Source organism: Pocillopora verrucosa, chromosome 13 (genome assembly GCF_036669915.1).
Source record: "Pocillopora verrucosa isolate sample1 chromosome 13, ASM3666991v2, whole genome shotgun sequence".
Taxonomy (NCBI): Eukaryota; Metazoa; Cnidaria; class Anthozoa; order Scleractinia; family Pocilloporidae; genus Pocillopora; species Pocillopora verrucosa.
The window spans coordinates 17,531,703-17,550,940 of record NC_089324.1 but is presented as its reverse complement, the minus strand read 5'-3'; the positions used below and the strand labels follow the sequence as shown (position 1 = coordinate 17,550,940).

At 40.5% G+C, this 19,238-nt stretch overlaps 1 protein-coding gene across 4 annotated transcripts in view; it reads left to right on the top strand.

Annotated features, from left to right (window-relative positions):
* LOC131797441 (muscle M-line assembly protein unc-89) overlaps positions 1–19,238 on the top strand; it is a 94,858-nt gene that overhangs the window by 53,830 nt on the left and 21,790 nt on the right. For all 4 annotated transcript variants that reach the window (XM_066160063.1, XM_066160062.1, XM_066160064.1 and 1 more), the window contains 39 exons: positions 638–1,522; positions 1,737–2,630; positions 2,857–3,741; positions 3,941–4,816; positions 5,122–5,247; positions 5,518–5,718; positions 5,898–5,949; positions 6,159–6,514; positions 6,679–6,984; positions 7,244–7,298; positions 7,464–7,894; positions 8,107–8,418; positions 8,729–8,765; positions 8,869–9,242; positions 9,525–9,603; positions 9,858–9,931; positions 10,048–10,329; positions 10,568–10,604; positions 11,000–11,292; positions 11,501–11,652; positions 11,803–12,013; positions 12,192–12,566; positions 12,901–13,200; positions 13,562–13,635; positions 14,213–14,406; positions 14,649–14,676; positions 14,784–15,034; positions 15,159–15,225; positions 15,564–15,667; positions 15,887–15,956; positions 16,108–16,200; positions 16,437–16,529; positions 16,797–16,847; positions 17,184–17,261; positions 17,612–17,653; positions 17,733–17,867; positions 18,179–18,289; positions 18,649–18,715; positions 18,795–18,997. In XM_066160063.1, the coding sequence (XP_066016160.1) occupies positions 638–1,522; positions 1,737–2,630; positions 2,857–3,741; positions 3,941–4,816; positions 5,122–5,247; positions 5,518–5,718; positions 5,898–5,949; positions 6,159–6,514; positions 6,679–6,984; positions 7,244–7,298; positions 7,464–7,894; positions 8,107–8,418; positions 8,729–8,765; positions 8,869–9,242; positions 9,525–9,603; positions 9,858–9,931; positions 10,048–10,329; positions 10,568–10,604; positions 11,000–11,292; positions 11,501–11,652; positions 11,803–12,013; positions 12,192–12,566; positions 12,901–13,200; positions 13,562–13,635; positions 14,213–14,406; positions 14,649–14,676; positions 14,784–15,034; positions 15,159–15,225; positions 15,564–15,667; positions 15,887–15,956; positions 16,108–16,200; positions 16,437–16,529; positions 16,797–16,847; positions 17,184–17,261; positions 17,612–17,653; positions 17,733–17,867; positions 18,179–18,289; positions 18,649–18,715; positions 18,795–18,997 (9,254 nt within the window). The remainder of the gene's footprint in view (positions 1–637; positions 1,523–1,736; positions 2,631–2,856; positions 3,742–3,940; positions 4,817–5,121; positions 5,248–5,517; positions 5,719–5,897; positions 5,950–6,158; positions 6,515–6,678; positions 6,985–7,243; positions 7,299–7,463; positions 7,895–8,106; positions 8,419–8,728; positions 8,766–8,868; positions 9,243–9,524; positions 9,604–9,857; positions 9,932–10,047; positions 10,330–10,567; positions 10,605–10,999; positions 11,293–11,500; positions 11,653–11,802; positions 12,014–12,191; positions 12,567–12,900; positions 13,201–13,561; positions 13,636–14,212; positions 14,407–14,648; positions 14,677–14,783; positions 15,035–15,158; positions 15,226–15,563; positions 15,668–15,886; positions 15,957–16,107; positions 16,201–16,436; positions 16,530–16,796; positions 16,848–17,183; positions 17,262–17,611; positions 17,654–17,732; positions 17,868–18,178; positions 18,290–18,648; positions 18,716–18,794; positions 18,998–19,238) is intronic.

Below are 19,238 nucleotides of genomic sequence, written 5' to 3'. Positions count from 1 at the left end.
GACTCTTTTAACCACAATGACGTAATTTTTCCGACTGTAATTGAACGTTGTTTGAACCTTTTAGGTGAAACTTCTTTTAAACAAGAGATACTTCCCTCCACAGCTCTCTCTTTTTAACGCACTTCATATTTCTGAAGTGGAAGAATTTTCAAATGTGATTTTGGTGTATGCGTTTTGAGAGTTTTATGATTTTGAGAGAAGCTAGAGTCTCTTCTTCACAATGATAAGGCGCACTAAAATCGTCACTTGAACATTGTGGGCTGGCTATGTAGACGAGTTCTAACCCAAACCGCGGTTTTACACAAGTAGTGAGCCTTACATATTCTCTATAAAGAGAGTTGTTTTCATTAAATGATTGTCCTTCCAACGCTAGTTTTGGGGCCTTCTTGACAACGTGCACAGTTTAGGACGCGGTTTTTTTAAAATACGGCTAAACTTTTTTTTTTTTAAATAACTAGCCTTGTATTTCACTTTAGCACCAGCCTCTGAATTTTTACTGCGACTAACAATTCAAAATAGGACCTGCAGGAATGTCAGACGTTTCTGGCCCATTCAATGTTTATTGTTTTATGATATTATAATCACTACATTGTGATATATACTTCAGTAATTACTATATTTTTGTTTACACCCTCAGCTGAGAGGCCTAAAGGAAGTGCCCCAGAGTTTACCTTTCCTTTGCAATCAGTTGAAGTATCCGAAGGGACCAAAGTGAAACTTTCCTGTACTCTGAAGGGGACTCCGCAACCAACCATCCAGTGGCTTAAAGATGGAGAACCATTAGAGACCAACAAAGGAGTTACAGCTGACTTTGATGGAGAACTTGCTTCTTTGTCATTTAGTGCAGCGGAACTTGACGATGAGGGTGATTACAAATGTATTGCTCAAAATGAGCTGGGTGCTGCATCCTGCTCTGCAGAACTTCTCGTAAACGAAGCTGATAGTAAACCAGAATTTACGGAAGCTATGAAGGACATCGAAGTAGCTGAAAACAAAGAAGGAAGGTTTGATGTGCGTGTAACAGGATATCCTAAACCAGCTGTGCAATGGCTTAAAGGAGCTGACAAGATCGAAGATGTTGGAAAATATATTTTGATTGACGATGAGGAAGATGATCTCTTCTCTCTTGTAATTGACGATGTTTCCCCAGATGAAGCCGGTACTTACACCTGCAAAGTAACTAATAACGTTGGAGAGGCCGCCTGCGAAGCTGAACTTAAACTAAAGGAGAGTATAGTGTCCCCTGAATTTGCTGACGAGGAGGAGACAGGCCCAATCACAGCAGTTGAAGGTGGCGAGGTGACATTGTCTGTTGCCGTAAAAGGCAAACCTCGTCCTGATGTCGAGTGGTTCAAAAATGATAAGCCACTGAAAAAAACAAGTCGTCTGGACGTAAGATCCCGAGACGACAAGTTCTCTTTAGTTGTTATGAATGTCTCACCAGAGGACTCTGGCCTTTACAAGTGTGTGGCTAGCAGCAGGGTTGGACGCGTTGTTAGAACATTCCAAGTGAATATCGAAGGTAAGATATTTCTTTTTTCGCAGTACTATGATGTAAATACTTTTTCAGAGCTGGAGAGAATTTTAAACACGGTGTAAGGGAATAAGAAATCACTGAAAATGACATACATGGCTTTCTCTGGGTGGGGGGGGGGGGGGATTTGGCTTTCAGTCCAGTGTTAAGAAAAAAGTATTAAAAGCATCCAGTCAGTGATGTACAAAAGTTTTCCTTTCAGGAAAAAAAGCAAAGAAACCTAAAGGAGTGGCACCACAAGTTACACAGCCTTTAAAAGCAACGCAGGTTGTAGAGGGAAATCCTGTAAGACTGAAATGTCGCATGACTGGATCACCAGAACCCACGGCAGAGTGGTTAAAAAATGGAGAACAAGTCGAACTTAGTCAAAGGATCAAAGCTGATGTAATAGGCGATATGTGTCAATTGTCCTTCGCTGAAACGCAAGAAGACGATAGTGGATCTTATAAATGTGTCATTAAAAACGATCTAGGGTCGACTTTTTCAGAAGCAGAACTTGTCGTGACCATACCAATTGTAGCACCCAAATTTAAGGAAAAGCTAAAAGGTTTACAGGTGAATGAAGGCGAACAAGTTCAGCTTGATGTACGGGTTAGCGGAAATCCTACGCCGAACGTTTCTTGGTTCCGTGGACCTCAAGCTATCATTAACGAAGGGCGATTTATTGTTAAAGCAGACGACGGGGATGAATTATATTCTCTAATAATTGATGAAACAACTTTAGATGACAGTGGTACTTACAAATGTGTTGCGTCTAACGAGGCAGGAAAAGCCACATGTCGTGGGGAATTAGAAGTTAATGAAAAGCTTACGGCTCCAGAATTTGCAGGCGTGTTCAGTGACGCTCCAGTAATCTTCAGAGAAGGGGAAGAAGTTTCGATGGAAGTTACAATACGAGGAAAACCTGCTCCTGACGTTGAGTGGTATAAAGATGAACTTAGTGTCAGAAAGTCATCAAATATGACCACCCTGGTCAAAGGAGAGAAACAAACACTTCTCATATACAACGCCAAGCCAGCTGATTCTGGAGTGTATAAATGTGTGGCAAAGAGTAACATAGGAACAGCAATGCGGACATTTAACATCACCGTAGAAGGTTAGCTAATTTCAGATAAAAATGAGTTATACAAACATAGGGCCCATCTTATATTTCTTTTTCTACTGTGAAGGACTCAAAACTAGTTAAGTCATCCCTTGAGCCCATATTTTTTTAAGGCGATGGTGGTAAACGCTACAATTCTTGTATCACCAACTCCAAACCTGTGGAAAAAGAAACATCACTCAACCTCAATATTCCTAACTCTTTCCTTTTTCTTAACTAGCCAAAAAACCCAAAGGCTCAGCGCCGGAGTTTTTCAAGCCTCTAAAGAAAATAGAAGTTGTTGAAGGCAGTAGTGCTAAATTAGAGGGCTGGGTTCATGGAAAGCCAGAACCAAGTATCGAATGGTACAAAGACGATGAACTTGTCACATCTAATAGACGAGTGAAAACCTACTTCGACTCGGAAGTTTGCAGACTGACAATTTCTGATACTGTTGCTGATGACGAAGGGGAATATAAATGTGTAGCAACCAATGAACTTGGCAGTGTGTCGTGCTCCGCAGAGCTGCTTGTTAATGAAGCTGTTATAATACCAGAGTTTGAGGAGAAATTGAAGCACACTGAAGTTATTGAGGGTGATACCGCGCGATTTGATGTCTGCGTGGTTGGCAATCCTAAGCCTGTTACTGAATGGTCAAAGGGTGGAAAAGCTATCGTCAGTGGAGGAAGATTTAAAATTGTGTATTCTGAGGACAGCAATGTACATTCCTTATTTATTGAGAATGTGTCAGTAGATGACTTCGGAAGCTATAAATGCGTTGCGTCTAACGAAGCTGGAAGAATGCAATGTTCTGCACGGCTTGATGTAAAAGAGAGACAGATTGCGCCAGAGTTCTCCGATGAATACGGTGATTCACCAATAGAAATTAAGGAAGGCGATGAACTTAAGATAAACGTGACAATTCGGGGGAATCCAAGTCCAGACGTAGAATGGTTTAAAGATGACAAGCCATTTAAAAGAACAAGTCGCGGAAATATATCAGCGCGAGGAAATAAATTTGGTATCACAATCTTCACTGTTACTCCCGAGGACTCTGGAGTGTATAAATGTGTTGCGAAGAGTGCTGCAGGTACAACGACTAAAACCTTCCAGGTTGATATCGAAGGTAAGTAAATGTGCGTGGTACTGCATGGAGTGTGACGCTATTTATATCATTCACACAACAATGTAAGTTGTTTTGTAGAACTCAGTACTGTTATCCATCCGTGGTAGGTTTGTGGCAAAGTCTTCTGCAGAATTTTTCTGGATTTTTCTTGGTTATGTTAATTTTGTTTTTTTAATCGAAGTGTGTATGTCTTCTGCAGGCAAGAAACCTGCACCTAGATTCACTCAACCGTTGGAAGAGACTCAAGCTACCATCGGAATGACAGCGAGACTGAAATGTCGCCTAAATGCCACAGCCAAACCTAATATTGAATGGAAAAAGAATGGTCAACCTGTTAGTGAAAACCGACGGGTGAAAACAGAGTTGGAGGGTGACCTCATCTCACTGGTCATCTCGGACGCTAGGTTTGAAGATAGCGGAGAATACCAGTGTGTTGTTAAGAATAAGAGTGGAACTGCGTCTTGTAGTACGCGTCTTTTTGTGAGCGTATCGACGAGTAAACCAGAGTTCAAAAAAGTGATGAATGATCTGGAATTACTAGAAGGAGATGACGCCGTTTTTGAGATTGCAGTTAATGCCAAGCCCGACCCCAAGGTGCAATGGTTCTTGAGAAAAATGCCCATCAAGAGTGAAGGAAAGTACACCATCGATGAAGACTCAGAGCGGCAGAGGTTTTCACTCACTATAAGCGATTGCCACACAGAGGACAGTGGTCAGTATCGGTGCCTTGTAACAAACAGCGCTGGTGAAGCCGCGAGTTCAGCTGAGCTCAAAGTCAGTGATAGACAAGTGGCACCCAGATTTATTCAAGGCACAGAGGAGCAGCTGTTTGAGGTTTGGGAAGGAGCTCCTGTCAAGCTTGTGGTGCAGGTCAGAGGGAGGCCCACCCCTCAAGTGGAATGGTTTAAGGAGAATCGCCTGGCTCGGAGAGTCAAGCGAGTTGAGCTGGAGACCGAAGGTGACCAGAGCATTCTGTTGATTCCCAAGGCAGTCCCAGATGATTCAGGGAATTACCGAGTTGAAGCCACGAACTCCGCTGGAACAGCTGTCAAACCATTTGTTGTTAAAGTTAATGGTAGGCTTAAAATTCAAGTATTTGTCAAACATTACTAAAAAAAAAACACTAGAAAAGTCAAGATAAGTTATTAGGGCTGTCAAATAATAAAACTTGGTAATTAGAGTATCATATTTTTAAAGAAAAATTGCCACAACTTAGCGGAGATTTTTTGATATGTGACACTGAGGTAAGGAATGTTCTTATAACAGCCTTCCATTAGTTGGATACGTTTTGTTCATAATTCCTTACACAGAAGCCAGACTCTAAGACAACAGAGGTTGAGTCTTTGATGCGAATTAAATGAGTGTTATTCTGGTTCACAGCTCAAAAGCTTGTTCTTAGACGAGAACCAGTTCCTGCCGGAGCTGTAAAACCAGAATTCATTCAGCGACTTCAGGACGTTGAGATCGTTGAAGGGAGTGCTGCTAAGTTTGATGTCCGTGTCAAAGGTAAGATTAATTCTAATCCTCTAATGAATTAAGTCAGCCTTATTCCTTGAATATTTCCTGATATTGCGGCAACTGTAGTGCTTGTAATCACAACAATTTGATCATTTCATTTTAAATAAGAAATAATACCAAAGGCGATAATGTAACTGAACGCACACCACACAAAACAAAAAATAACTCAGTCACAGTTAAATGGGAGTGGGGGAATTAATTGGCCTTTGTTTTGGTTGTTATGATATCTTGTTGATATTATGGTTTCCGTCTATTCAGGGACACCCGAGCCGGAGGTGGACTGGTACAAAGACAACCGTGTGATACGTGAAGGCGGTCGAATGAGATTCTTGTTTGAAGACGACGGTTTGTGTTCACTGCTCATAAGAGAGGCTGAATCATCTGACCGAGGGCGATACAAGTGCGTGGCGAGTAATCCAGCCGGCAAAGTTCAGTGCAGTGCAGAACTATTCATAGAGAGTAAGTATCTAATTTTCTTGTTAAACGCTGTCTTTAACTTTGTTTTTTGTGATAGAAATCAAGCAACACGGTGTTTTTTTTGTTTGTTTGTTTGTTTGTTTGTTTTTTTTACCATATTTTGTAATGTTACCATAAGCTTGTTGTTTCACTAAAATTGTTACTTTCTCTTTCGTGCACAGGCCATGGTTTTGATTCTACCAGTGGCTCTGATTACGAGAGACGTCTTTCACGGTGAGTTACGATCACTCAATAAGCACACAGCAAATATTATTAAAAAGATTGTTCAGTTGGCAAATGAATCCTATGCTTCGCGAGGGAGACATACTTGTGTAATATATTTTTTAACATGAGCTTCCCATTTTGTTTCGAGAAAGGACATGTTTAATCCAGGATTGAATATCTTACGAGTTATATAAATTGTTTATTTTTTCTTTTGTCAGAGAGTCAACTTTTGATATGCTGTCGGACGACACAGAAGATGAAGTTGAATCATCCTCCTCAAGTGGTCCACCTAAGCTTCCTCCAGACATAACGCTTGTGTTACGCAACCGTGACGTGAAGGAGGGTGGCGTGACAAAGTTTGCTTGTCGAGTGGTTAGCAGTAGTAGCGTGACTGCTGAGTGGTACAAAGATGATCAGCTTGTCAATAAATGGCCCCGCTTCACTTGTGAACGTGATGAGGATCTTTATGCTTTGAACATCACAGACGCCAAGAGGACAGATGCAGGACACATTCGATTTGTGGCAAGGAACGAGTTTGGTCAGGTTGAGAGCAATGCATACCTCAATGTTGAACGTGAGTAGCACCAATTTGGGAATTTTATGATAATTTGGTTCTAAAGGTCAACTCAAGGTGGTGGCACCTTATGCTCTTCGTTTCATGGGCTGATAATTTTTTTTTTTTGACAATTTTATCGTTTGGTAATGTGGTGATCTGAGAATTTTTTGGCCCTATTTCAGCTGACATGGAACCTGAATTCGAAGGAAACACACCAAGGTTTACTCAGAAACTTAAAGATGTTGATGCAGTGCCCGGTAAAACGGCGAGACTGGAGTGCCGTGTGATCGGCGACCCGCGGCCGGATATCCGATGGTACAGAGAGAACGAACCCTTGCTCGAGGGAGGGAGGTACAAGTTTGAGGATGATGATGACAGACAAGTGCTTGTCATAGATGACGTGTGCGGAAGTGACGGAGGCATGTACAAGTGCGTGGCAAGGAACAGCGCCGGCAAGGCTCACTGCTCAGCAGATTTGTATATATTACGTAAGCGATTAATTTGTGTTGTCTGCTTCTTTGTTTATTGTCATTCATTTGTTTCTGCTTCTTTGTTTATTGTCATTCATTTGTTTCTGCTTCTTTGTTTATTGTCATTCATTTGTTTCTGCTTCTTTGTTTATTGTCATTCATTTGTTTCTGCTTCTTATAATTCCCTCTTATAACAACATTTTATCGTTCGCATCGCTTCCTCTGTGAAATTATTCCCTCTGCCTCCAATAAGCCATTTGCTTTCTTTTAATCACAGAAACAGATGACGAAGAGAGCGAATCAGCTGGTGAACAAGAACCAGAGGAAGAGAAGTATGTTACAAACAAAATTTTCACTGTTTGATTAATCTTCGTGTAAAGCCGCAGTTGGTTTGACAAACGGCAAATAAATTTTCCTTTAGATATTGATTATATAAGAATGAAAGTTGAGCGACCCTTTGAGTGGATGGAAATTAACAAATTGTGTTTTTTGTGTAGAAGAAAACAACGTGTTTCTACGGAAGCATCACCAGTGATTGAGACCCTCATCTCGCCTGATTCAGCTCAGGTAGAGAAGTCAGAACCACCCTTGCCAACAACTCTAAAGGCACAATCCAAACCGGAACCTCCAAAACCAAAAGAACGTCTCCGACAACCAGAATTTATTCTAAAGCTTCGAGATAAGTCAGCGGTTGAAGGCAGCTCAGTTCGCTTGGCATGTCGGGCCATGGGAACACCGGAACCTGGATTCCAGTGGTACAAGGATAGCGAACCAATTAGCGCAGGAGGACGGTTTGACATCAACCAATCAGTGAGCGGATTTACGCTTGTGATCAAAGAATGTCAGTTGGAAGACTCCGGTGAATATCAATGTGAAGCCACAAACAAAGTAGGCAGCGTCAGCACCTCCGCTAAAGTCACTATTACAGGTTGGTCTCATTCGTTTTCTATGTTTAGTTACCCAGAATTTATATGAATACCTTACAACATTACCTTGATTTGTAAACCCTTTAATTGTTTGGAGGAAGTCTTTGACTGTCTTGGTTTTTTAAAGGGAGTAAAGATGTAAACAGTTCAGAAGAAAAGAAAAACGGAAATAGTTTGACCTAACAATTCTTTTTTGTTGTTAAAATTTGTTTAGCACTCTCCAAACCTCGTCAAGAAGTAACGGTTAGTCCAAAATTTGAACAGAATTTCAGTGAGACAAAAATCACTGAGGGGGAAGACGTTAAACTGACAGCTAAGGTGTCGGGTAATCCAGTCCCAGATGTGATATGGCAGAAGGGAGGCAAGCCAATCAGAGAAGGCCGTCGAATTAAGATTGACAAGAGCAAAAATGGGGTGCATTCACTTCGTATACCACGTGCACAGGCTGATGATGGAGGAGAGTACACGTGCATAGCAAGAAACAAGGCAGGGGAGGCTTCATGTTCTGCTAAGCTTACTGTTGAAGGTGTGTAGGGCTACTTTTATTACAACTTGGTAAAATTATTTCGATTTGATATGATGGTCGGTATACATCTTTCTTTCCCTTCAGTGATAATCGTAGTTGCGCTCGTTCGTCCCCCAGTGGGTAATTTTGTCTCCTTATTGCAGTCGCTCCGTCCGCCCTTTTTTATTGTTTGATCATTGTAAACTTGTCAATCCAACCATTCGTTTGCCCATCGTTCGTTTAATCCATTCGCTTCTTCATCTTATGTATTGGCACTGGCCTGTCTTCGCTCTTTTGAGACTCATGCTTTTGTCTCTTTGTTTCTTTACAGCTCCCGAGCCAGAAATCAAGGAGGGTGTTATGTCACTGTAAGTCAATTTATCGCCTAAACTTACTCTTGAAAATTCTTGTTACTTCATGTTTCTTTTTGTACGTCTTTTCTAATCATACGATCCTTGTTTTGTCTTTCAGTCCTAAGAAGCCAGTTGACGAGGACATTGTAGTAATGGCCACAGACATTCCAGTGTCGCGTGAACGTGAGCTTGAGAGTGGTACTCCTGCGACCCCTCCTAAGTTTGATCAGACGATGCAGACAGCAGAAGTTATAGAAGGAAGCGCGGCGCGATTTGATGTCACGGTCACTGGAAGCCCTGTCCCGAAAGTACGCTGGCTAAAGGATGACAAACTGCTTGAGGAGAACCGAAAAATCCGGTTTGATGAGGATGACGACGGAGTGTTCTCCCTATTTGTTAATGATGTTGTTGTAGACGATGAGGGCGTGTACAAGTGTGAAGCAACAAATGTCAAAGGAGAAGTGACCTGCAGCGCAGAGCTAATAGTAGAAGGTTAGTTGCCTTTGATGCTTTTCTTCGCTCAGTTATCTAAAAAGACTCAAGAAACACATATCATGTCAGGATTAAAGGTTAATACTGGTTGAAAACCTCTGAGCTCAATGATTGTCATTGCCGATCTTTTTTCACCAGAACTTCATTTGAGGGAGATATCGAAAGCCTGATGTTTCACCCTGAACAAACCCTCTCATCTTTTCTAAGGAATTAAAATTTGAAGAGCTCTTCTGAATTCGAGGCATTTCAGATGTGATTGTTTGTTTGTTCATTTTCACACAGGCCTTGAAGAATCAACAGGAGATGAGAGTGAGGAAACTTCGGAAGATGAGTTACAGTCCAAGGAAGAACTTCCAATAAAGTAAGATAAGATGGGGTGTGACGCTCGCCCACGATGGAAAATTAGCTGGATTGTCAATGATGGCCATCAATTAGTTCAATACCCAACGGAGTTTTTGTTATAACTCCATTGCTTTCATTTTACTTTTTATTGTGCCTACTCTTCTAGCTTTGTGAACCTTATATATTCAGAAAAAAATTAATTTAAGACCCTCCTTTTCCTGATTTTCGGTTGGCTTCTATTTGCTAATTTCTTGTCGCTTTTTCCCATTCTAGGGAGGCGCCGAAACCTACTGACAAGAAAGTGGCGCCCCCACCTGCACCAAAACCAAAGCCTGCAGTTAAATCAGGTCAGGCAAGATGTAAACAATTATCCTTTACTCCAACACCGACTCTTGGTCGAGGCGTTAAACGTGGATGCGTTTGAATATTTCGACTGATTTTTGTTTCGTTTCTTTACCCCTAGTTCCAAAACCGGTTTTCTCATCAGAGCTTCAAGACAAACAGGTTAAAGAAGGAGACAATCTGACGCTAGACGTTCGAGTACCACTCGAGTGCAAAGCCGAGGTCACGTGGTACAAAGACGACCATGCTCTGAAAGAGGACCATCATATTGCCATTATCTCCGCTGGAGAGATGCAAGCAGTTAACATCTTCGATGTGTCAGTCAAAGATGAGGCGGTCTACCGTTGTGTTGCCGCCAATGATGCTGGATCAGTTTCTACTGATTGTGAAGTGCTTGTTGAAGGTATCCTCTCTATGTTGTTAGCAGTATGAATTCATAATAATGTGGCTATATATGTAACGTCATCAACGACAACACCTTTGTGCTATTACACTGGCGAATTGTTAAGATTTCCGGATTTCGGTGTAACAAATGGTTGACAAAAAGGGGGGAACTATACAATGGTTGAATTGAATTGTTTTGTGTTGTTGTTGTTTTTTTTTTGCGGTAAGCTTATCATTTTGTGCTTTTATTTTTACAGAGAAAGTCAAAGTTCCCCAAACAGTAATGAACCGCGGGTGAGTACATCGTGATTCTTGCTTGAAATGTGGTTTACACATAATTCTTAGATTGATCTTAAAATTCACATATCTGTGGATAACATGTCCCCCTAATTTACGTCCTTATCGGTAAATTTTTTTCATGATTCGTTTTGAAGTACACTCGCTCCATGAAATTAATTGAGCAAACTCGTTCCGACTGCCAACAGCAAAATCACTGATATTAGTTGATTAGGAGGATGACTGCAGTTGAATTTATTTTAACGAAGCAAGAATCCTGTAATTATTTTCGCTGTGAAAATGTTTGAACTCATCGTTCAGTGTCGAGCACACTTGGGGTCTCTGTTTGCATTGGAAAAGATCTGAGTTCGATGTTAATTAATACTGTTCCTTTTTTTTTATTTCAATCTCAGTCGCCTTTCCCAAATGGCGCCCGAATTTGTTCAAGAATGTAGCGACCTATGTGTGGTAAAGAATTCCACTGCACAACTAGAAATAATAGCCGCTGGCAGCCAACCACTGCAGATTCGATGGTTTAAAGACAACGAGCCGATCAAGTATGGAAAGCGGTTGAAGTTGTCGTCTGATGGAGAACATTGCTCGCTTAAGATTTCTCCTATTGAGATTCAGGATCAAGGAATTTACAAGTGTGTTATATCTAATAAGGCTGGAACCCAGTCCTGCGAGGCCAAGTTAACAGTGGGAGGTTGGTGATGCTTTGCTGGAATGTACATGTTTTTCAAAATGTTTGTAAACCGGCAATGTACCCACATGATGCTTCACGCTTACTGATGGTTGTGTAGGTGATATTGTTTAAAGGAATGTTGTCGTGTGTTAGAAGATTATATAACTCTCGGGAGGTTTCTTCAACATAACAATATTAATAAAATAATTGTTCTTTTCTTTGTGTATAGAATCGGTAGACTTTAAAGAAAGTACCGATGGCACAGCCCCAGGTTTCCCAGTGGCAAAGCGGCCATCCAGGTCAAAGAGTGGTGCTAAACCGACTATTGTCTCTCCACTGGAGGACATTGAAGTTAATGATGGAGAAAATGTCACTTTAGAGGTATAATAACACATATCTTATTATTCGTGGAATTCTATTAATAGGGCACATACTTAAATCTATTCTGAACAGCTGACATGGAATAGTCACTGAAATGGTAACAGGAGGTATTCGAGCCTAATATGTAATTTGTTACATTTCCTTTTTTAGGTGACTTCCGGTCCTGAACCCATTGACAACATCGAGTGGTTCAAAGACAATGACCTCATCCGCTCTCAGCCTCGGTTCACTCAGTCATCAGCGGGCGAGCAACACACCTTGGACATTCAGTCAGTTACTGTCGATGACGAAGGAATTTATAAATGTGTGCTGCTCAATAGCTGGGGCATTGCTTCGTGTTCGGCTGAAGTCCTAGTGGAAGGTGAATGCCATCGAATTGCCTCAAGCATTGCAAAAGTAACCTTTTTTCGGTCGCAAGTTTGTTCCATCTGAAAGAAAATCTCCTTGATGGCAACTTGCAGAGTTATTCTTGTAACATTTTTCACGCTAATTCCCCCTTAATTTTGCCTCTGATTGTTGTTGTCCTTCTTTCATATTAGAATCAATGTCAGAATCTTCATCCCAAGATGACGAACAACTTGAAAAGTTTAACGCCCGTATGGAACGTCGGAGATCACGTGACAGTGTCTGCGAGCCAGAATTCCAACAAGAGCTTAGCAACAGCGATGTCTTTGTTGGGGATACTGTCTACTTTACTGTCAAGTCAAGGGGCATACCGGAACCGAAAGTCTCATGGTACAGGAACGGAGAGCTCGTGAAGGAAGACTCTCGAGTGAAGTTTATCAAAGATTCGCAGAGTGGAAACTATTCCCTTCTTATCAACAAAGTGACCGTGGAGGACGAGGGCGAGTATCGTTGTGTGGCTTCCAACATGGGGGGATCTGTTGCCTGTCAAGCAAAACTTTTGGTTAAAGGTAAATGTCAAAGGGTAATGTGCATGGTGCCAAATCATAGAATTTTGTTTTGGGGTTATGTGCCTCAAGTATTCCTCAAATGATAATTCGTTGAAGTTTATGATGACTTTGAAAAGACATTGTATTAAAATTGTCTTTTCAAAGACAAAATAAAGACGCTTCTGATGTTCGGTAGCACGTCGACATAACTCAGAATGAACAGACATGGAATAGCAAGTCCGATGTTTTTATTGAAATTTTTTATTATATCCAATGCAAACAAATGTCGTGTTAGTGAAAGAAACTGGACCAGACCTCCATTTAGTGACTGAATATTGCATTTGCTTTCCCTCAGGGCATAATCAAGGTGAAACGCCTTCATTCACAGCGCCGCTGACCGATCGCTCTATCGAAGATAGCAGTGCAGCTAGGTTTGATGTGCGTGTGCGCGGAAAACCTGCTCCAACAGTCTCTTGGTACAAAGACGGAAAAGAGATCAGTGATGAACAGTTTCCACACATCAAAGTTTTGCAGGAGGAAGACTTGTTCTCTATTCTGATTACAGAAGGCAAGTTTGAAGATGCTGGAACGTATAAAGTGGTCGCCAAAAACGTTGTGGGAGAAGTGTCTTCTACTGGAATGTTATTTGTTGAAGGTGTGTAAGGTAGATTGTGTAGTAACTAGGATTGTTTAAGATATATGAGAAGTAGGAATACCTCAGAATTAGGCTGCGAATAGTATTTGGAACTTTTTATTTCCGAGGAAATCATCTTTGCTCCGCACAAAAACATGCAATTTTTCTTTTAAAAATTACCCGTACTTTCCAGACCACAATTTTACAGTCTTGAGGAAACAACTGATACTAAGATGTGCAGCGCCATATAAATTTCAGCCCATTTCAGCACCTAAATTTGTTGATTATCTGAAAATTCTTTCTTAGAAGGGAAACTCTGCTCACCTTTTTATTCATACACTTTAAGATTAAAGAAAGAGCTAATTCGTTTCCTTCATTTTAGGAGCCGATCAGCTGCCACCCTTTGCTGGAGGAAAACCTCCGCGTAAGAACTCAGGCCTCTCAAGAGTTGAAGAGGTGAGAGTTTGATTAACCCCTTACACCCAACGTCAATATGCATATTGCATATGTATACCAGTATATGTTTATCAGTATATGTCTACCAGTATATGTACATCGGTATATGTATATCCGTATTTGTATATCAGTATATGTTTATCAGTATATGTACATCGGTATATGTATATCAGTATACATATTCACAATTCTGTTATTTTTACATTCCTTTTCTTGGCACTAGCAAGGAGAAGGTGTTTAACAGTTGATGATCAGTTACTTTATTCTCATGACCTTAATGTTTGATTCAGGGCCGAGACTGTGTGGAGAAATTAGATGCTAGTCACCTTAAGGGGTTAAAGGGAAGAGGGAGTCGATATTCATTGATTAGGGAATTTTGAGAGAAGTCATATACACATACTAAATATTAGGTCGATCAGTGTTTGGTCCATGATTCATCTTGAGAGAAGATTTCATCTTCCCTAAAAAAAAAAATTATTTTAAGTCACTGAAGAGTTATAGAAAACTTTAGTGCATAAATCTTTGTGAAGATAGTACTTGGTTATATCATAGTTTTATTCCCTCACTTGCTTCCCAGGTTCTGACGCTCAAGCTGTACACAGCCATTGAGGACTTCTATTCAGAAGAGACTGGAAATAAATTTCTTAAGAGGGGCGACAAAGTTGAAGTACTAGATACAAGCCGACCTGAGTTCTGGCTGGTCAGACGAGTGTCACGTGGGTCAGAGATTGGATTTGTACGTCACACATGCCTGAAAAGAGACGAAGACGGGTAAGAGTACATTAAGATTGGTCACATGTTTAACTTGATTTTAGTTTTCAGCTTGATGGGTTATTACTGGCTTTCTAAGCGCACAAAGACGGCATATACGGCTCAAAAAGTTGCCTTGATGTCTTTCATTCGTCTCATCACTTAGTCGATTTTCTCAGGATGATTACTAAAGCGGTGACGGCCGTCAGTTAACTGCACAAAAATTTTGGATTAATGCAACTAATCGATACTTTACTTTTCAGGGATGAAACCACAGACGCACCGGTGATAGTAAGTTTTTTTAATTTCTCCTTTTACAACATGGAGATTGTTTTTAACTTTCTTCTTCCTTACTTTATTCTGATTTTAAAATTCATAAGTTTTGGCCCTTTTTTCAGGGAGAGAAACAAAAGTTTGTATGTATCACCAACTACACGGCCCAGTCCCCCGATGAGGTCTCGGTAAATGAGGGTGACATGTTAGAGATCCTTGACGACGTAGGCATGGAGAGCTCGATGGTCTGCGTTATTCCTACCGGCGCCGTCGGGTGGTTACCAAGGGTCTTTATCATAAGGGCCCCTGAAGAGGATGTGAAGAAGGCCCCAAAGACTGCTAAAGGGAAAGAGAGGGAAGCACTTAATCAGCGAGAGTAAGTGAAGAATTGTTGAGAATGTTTGGTGTCAATTTCCTCCCTACAGAACAAATGAAGCTTCGAGAATTTTTCAATTATCTTTGATGGACTAAATATCTTACACTACGATTTGCTCTCATAGATTCGTGCTTAACGAACTGATAGAATCTGAAAGGCAGTATGTTAACGACCTTCGAACTGTTGTTGAGGTAAGGAACAGATGACTTTCTATGAGTTTGATATCAAAGGTGATATGAATCCTGTTTAACAATCAGTTAGTTTGTTGTGTCGGGGTTTTCTTACCTCAATAAATTACATCAACCAAAAGCTCTGCTGAGAAACACCTGTGATGCACAAGCATTTTATATAGGCGTAATTGTTCTACCGGAGCTGCAGACTTCCGTAGTTGATAATAAATTTTACCTTCGCTTAGCGCCCCCCCCCCCCCCCTGTATTTGCTAAATCTCTTTTTGTCGTGATTTGTTGTCACTGAATATACAAGAAACCGCTCACGTGAAGGATGATCTGTTTCGTTTGGTTTGTACAGAGTCACCTAGCTGAACTTGATGCTGCTGATATTCCTGAAGAAGTTGTTGAACATGAGGATGTTGTGTTTTCCAATATCAAGGAAATATACGGATTTCACACAAGGTATTAATTTCATGCTACTCTTTCCTCTAACTCTCTCCGACTCACGTCATTTAATATGCCATTGCTCTGCTGCAATAGAATTACATATTTGTAGTCTGCGTGGAGTTGAACCGTTGACTTTTGGAAGGTGAAATACGTCACAGTTAAGCATCCCGCTAAAACACTTGCTATTCGTTGTTTGTTATTGTCTCTCTGATGATATATCCATTCTTTCTTCAGACTATTCTTGCACGAACTGGAGGCTTGTGCAAAGAGTCCAGATGACGTTCCAAAGGTTATTGTACGACACGTAAGTTATATTGCCGTAAAACATATGAAATATTTTTAGCTAGTCTCTCTCCTCGACACTTATCTTTGTACACTTGGCTTCGTTATAACCTTCAATATGAATACGAGCAACATCTTGATTATATCTGTTGCTATTTTCGTGTAATTTTTAGAAACCAAAATTTGAAATGTACATCAAGTTCCTCGAGGGAAGGCCGCTGGCAAACGAAAAGCTGGAGAGTGAGGAAACGCAAGAGTTTTGGACGGTGAGTATTTCTCTTAAATAATCACTTTCGTTAATAAGATTTCATTCCGGTGGTTCACTTGTACAGAGATTAATTTACATGGATGATATGCGAAAAAAAAACCCACGCCAATTGCATTTTTAGTTTGAAGTACATTTAATGTTTTTAAAAAAATTTGAATATTAACTGTTTTTAAACTAATGCTAGTTCACATTTTTGCCAAATCTTTTGAACAATAATTATTCCAACATCAACAGGAGTTCCAAGAAGACACGAAAGATGCCATCTCTCTCTCAGAGTACCTTAAAAAACCAGCACAGCGCCTTGATGAATACGTCCTGCATCTTAAGGTTAGAGAGAATGATCGCTAATACCTAGTACCTAACATTGATTTGGAGTACAGAAGTCTTTGCTAAGTTGTAGAGCCTTAAGCAAATACTTAAACTTTTTTCGTATTTTTATATACTACCTTCTGGTGCTGTTTTTATTTTTGTTTTTATTTTTTATAGTTATATATTTATATATTTTTTACGTCTAGTCTTTTGTATCGGTATGCATCCAGGCGAAGGGAAAATCGATGTACATTCTAAGCGGTGTTAATGTTATTTTTACCAAAGGAATTGCTCAAGTTCACTGTACGTGCGAATCTGCAGCACTCGGATTTTCAGGTAAGTCCCTTGTTTTTTTATTAAGCCACAATTAACTCTGCCAAGATAAACCCAGTCAACGGTGGTTTTTATAGAACTAGAAAGAAATACATTGGTCATCACTAATCATGGGGACTCTTGCATAAACCTGATCACGTCGATAAGAGTTTAAAAGAATAATTAACTATCGTATTCCCTCTGTCAGGTTCTTAACCCATCCCCTCACCCCACACCCCCCAATCCCCCCCTTCCTCGAAAGGAACATCGGTACGGAGGGCATGGAACTTGTAAAGACCATACTTTTTACGTCTTCCAACGATTTGAAGTTCATAACTCCATTTTTTATCTTCTCAACAGACGGCTCTTGAATTCCTAGCCAGTCTATCCCGACGAGGAAATGAAGCAGCACAAAAATTCCACATCGAAGGATATAATGTGAGTAATTAACTCGACGCTCAAAAAATGCGATTCTTGAACTCCCCCGATCAGTTACCACCACCTGTGCAAACATCTACATCTTTCTCATTTCACTGTGTGTATGTATTTTTTTTTTTTTATATATATATAATATAATATTTATCCATGGTACTTATGTCCCACGTTCGTTTGCATTGTGTTAAATTTTTTTTTCCGTCACTGAGTAGCTGACCAACAGAACGACGAACGGATAGACAGACCGACTGATGTATTGACTTACTCACTGACCGTCTGACGGACAGCCTTACTTGATTCACAAGAAAATTATCCAATTTTATTTCCTTATTGGTTTATTTGTCAATCTGCAGGGTGAGGTTCCTCTTGAAAATCTAGGGAGACTAATCCGCCAGGTAAGCTTCGTAAAGACTTTCATATAAATCTTCTCTGTTTACATGAAGTATTGAAGATGTTGTGCGTCTTATTTTGCAGGAGGTGGTCTTATTCTGGGAAGAGAAAGCTCGAGGAAAAGGAAAAGAACGGGACTTGTTCTTGTTCGAGAAAGGAATCGTCAACACGAAAAGAAAAGAAGGAGGAAGAAAATTCATCTTTAAAAACATGCTGAAGGTTTGATATAACGACTGTTTGAACTTTCAAGTCCCCATCGATATTTTGTCCAACAGGTTACAAATAGAAACAATTAGAAACAAGGCCCAAGCCATGCTGTAATCACAACCCTTACTTTGTTTAACTTTTCCGCTTTCATCCTCTTCGTTGTTTTTTATTTTTACTTGCTATTAGGTTGATCATAAGATTTATTGTTGTAATTTAAGAAACTGAAACTCATTCCATCTTGTGTTTAAGTAACTACTTGGTAACACGGTTCTGTTGTCGTTCATTAAAATTGTCACTTAATAACCCACACTCTTATTCTTTAGCTGACAAGTGGTAATGTTGGTCTGACTGAACATGTTGAAGGAGGTGCCCGTCAGTTCATGGTGTGGGTGGGTACCTCCATGGCCACTGCTCTTGTACTTCACACATTTGAGGTAAGATGATAAAGCTGCTTAGTAAATATTGTTCGAGGGAGAAGGCCAAAACCGTTTATTAGTCATGTGTTGTAATCGTCTGGGTTAGGGTGGTCCTGAAAAGGGTTCTTGATGGTTACGGTGCCTGAGAGTTCAACATCTTTAGTGGAAATTTTCGTCAGTGTTAAGTGAAGAGTCGTTTGTAAGTCGAAAGTGATAGAGTTTTACAATTATTTTGTTGCACTCACAATGCCGCATCTAAATACAGAGCCTTTTTTAGAGCGATACCAAGAGAATATGAGATTTGTGTCAAGTCTTAAGTGGTGCGAATTTTTTTTAATATAAAGCTTCTTTATTTACCTTTGCCTCTGTTATTTCAGACGAAGACCGAGTGGTCCAAACAGGTCTGGGTTCGAGAAATCAAAAGGCTGTTACATCTGAGTGAAAGTGAGTTCAAGTTTAAAACCTCTATTTTATTTTCGTTTCTTTTCGTTTCGTCGGCTCACATTTCGTTTAACTCTCTCAGAATCATCAATCACTGCTGTTACACCATCTCTGGTCTTTGGTGAACTTGAAGTTCAGTTGCCAAGTACTTCAGCCACTGAAGGGAACCTGGTGACCACAGTCAAAGAAACTATCACTAGTCCCTCTTACTCGCGTTTGATCGCTGAGCTCGAAAAACAGTATGTGGCCATCACACCACCGGACTCACCTGAACCTCAAAGCCTGGTAAGTGAAATGATACAATATCATCACGTGACGTAGTTTTTTGGTTCGTATCCTGCTGCTTTCCTCTTCTCTTTTTTTAAGTAACATAGGAACCTGCCATTCGCTCGTTGCATTTCCTGGGATAATTAAGTTGCATACTGGGGCTGTTTGACTGATTGGGTGTGGTCCCTTTCGGCACATTTCTGTTATGGGAAATGTTCTATTTTACAACGTGGTCTGCCTCAGTGGGCCATGGGGAGGC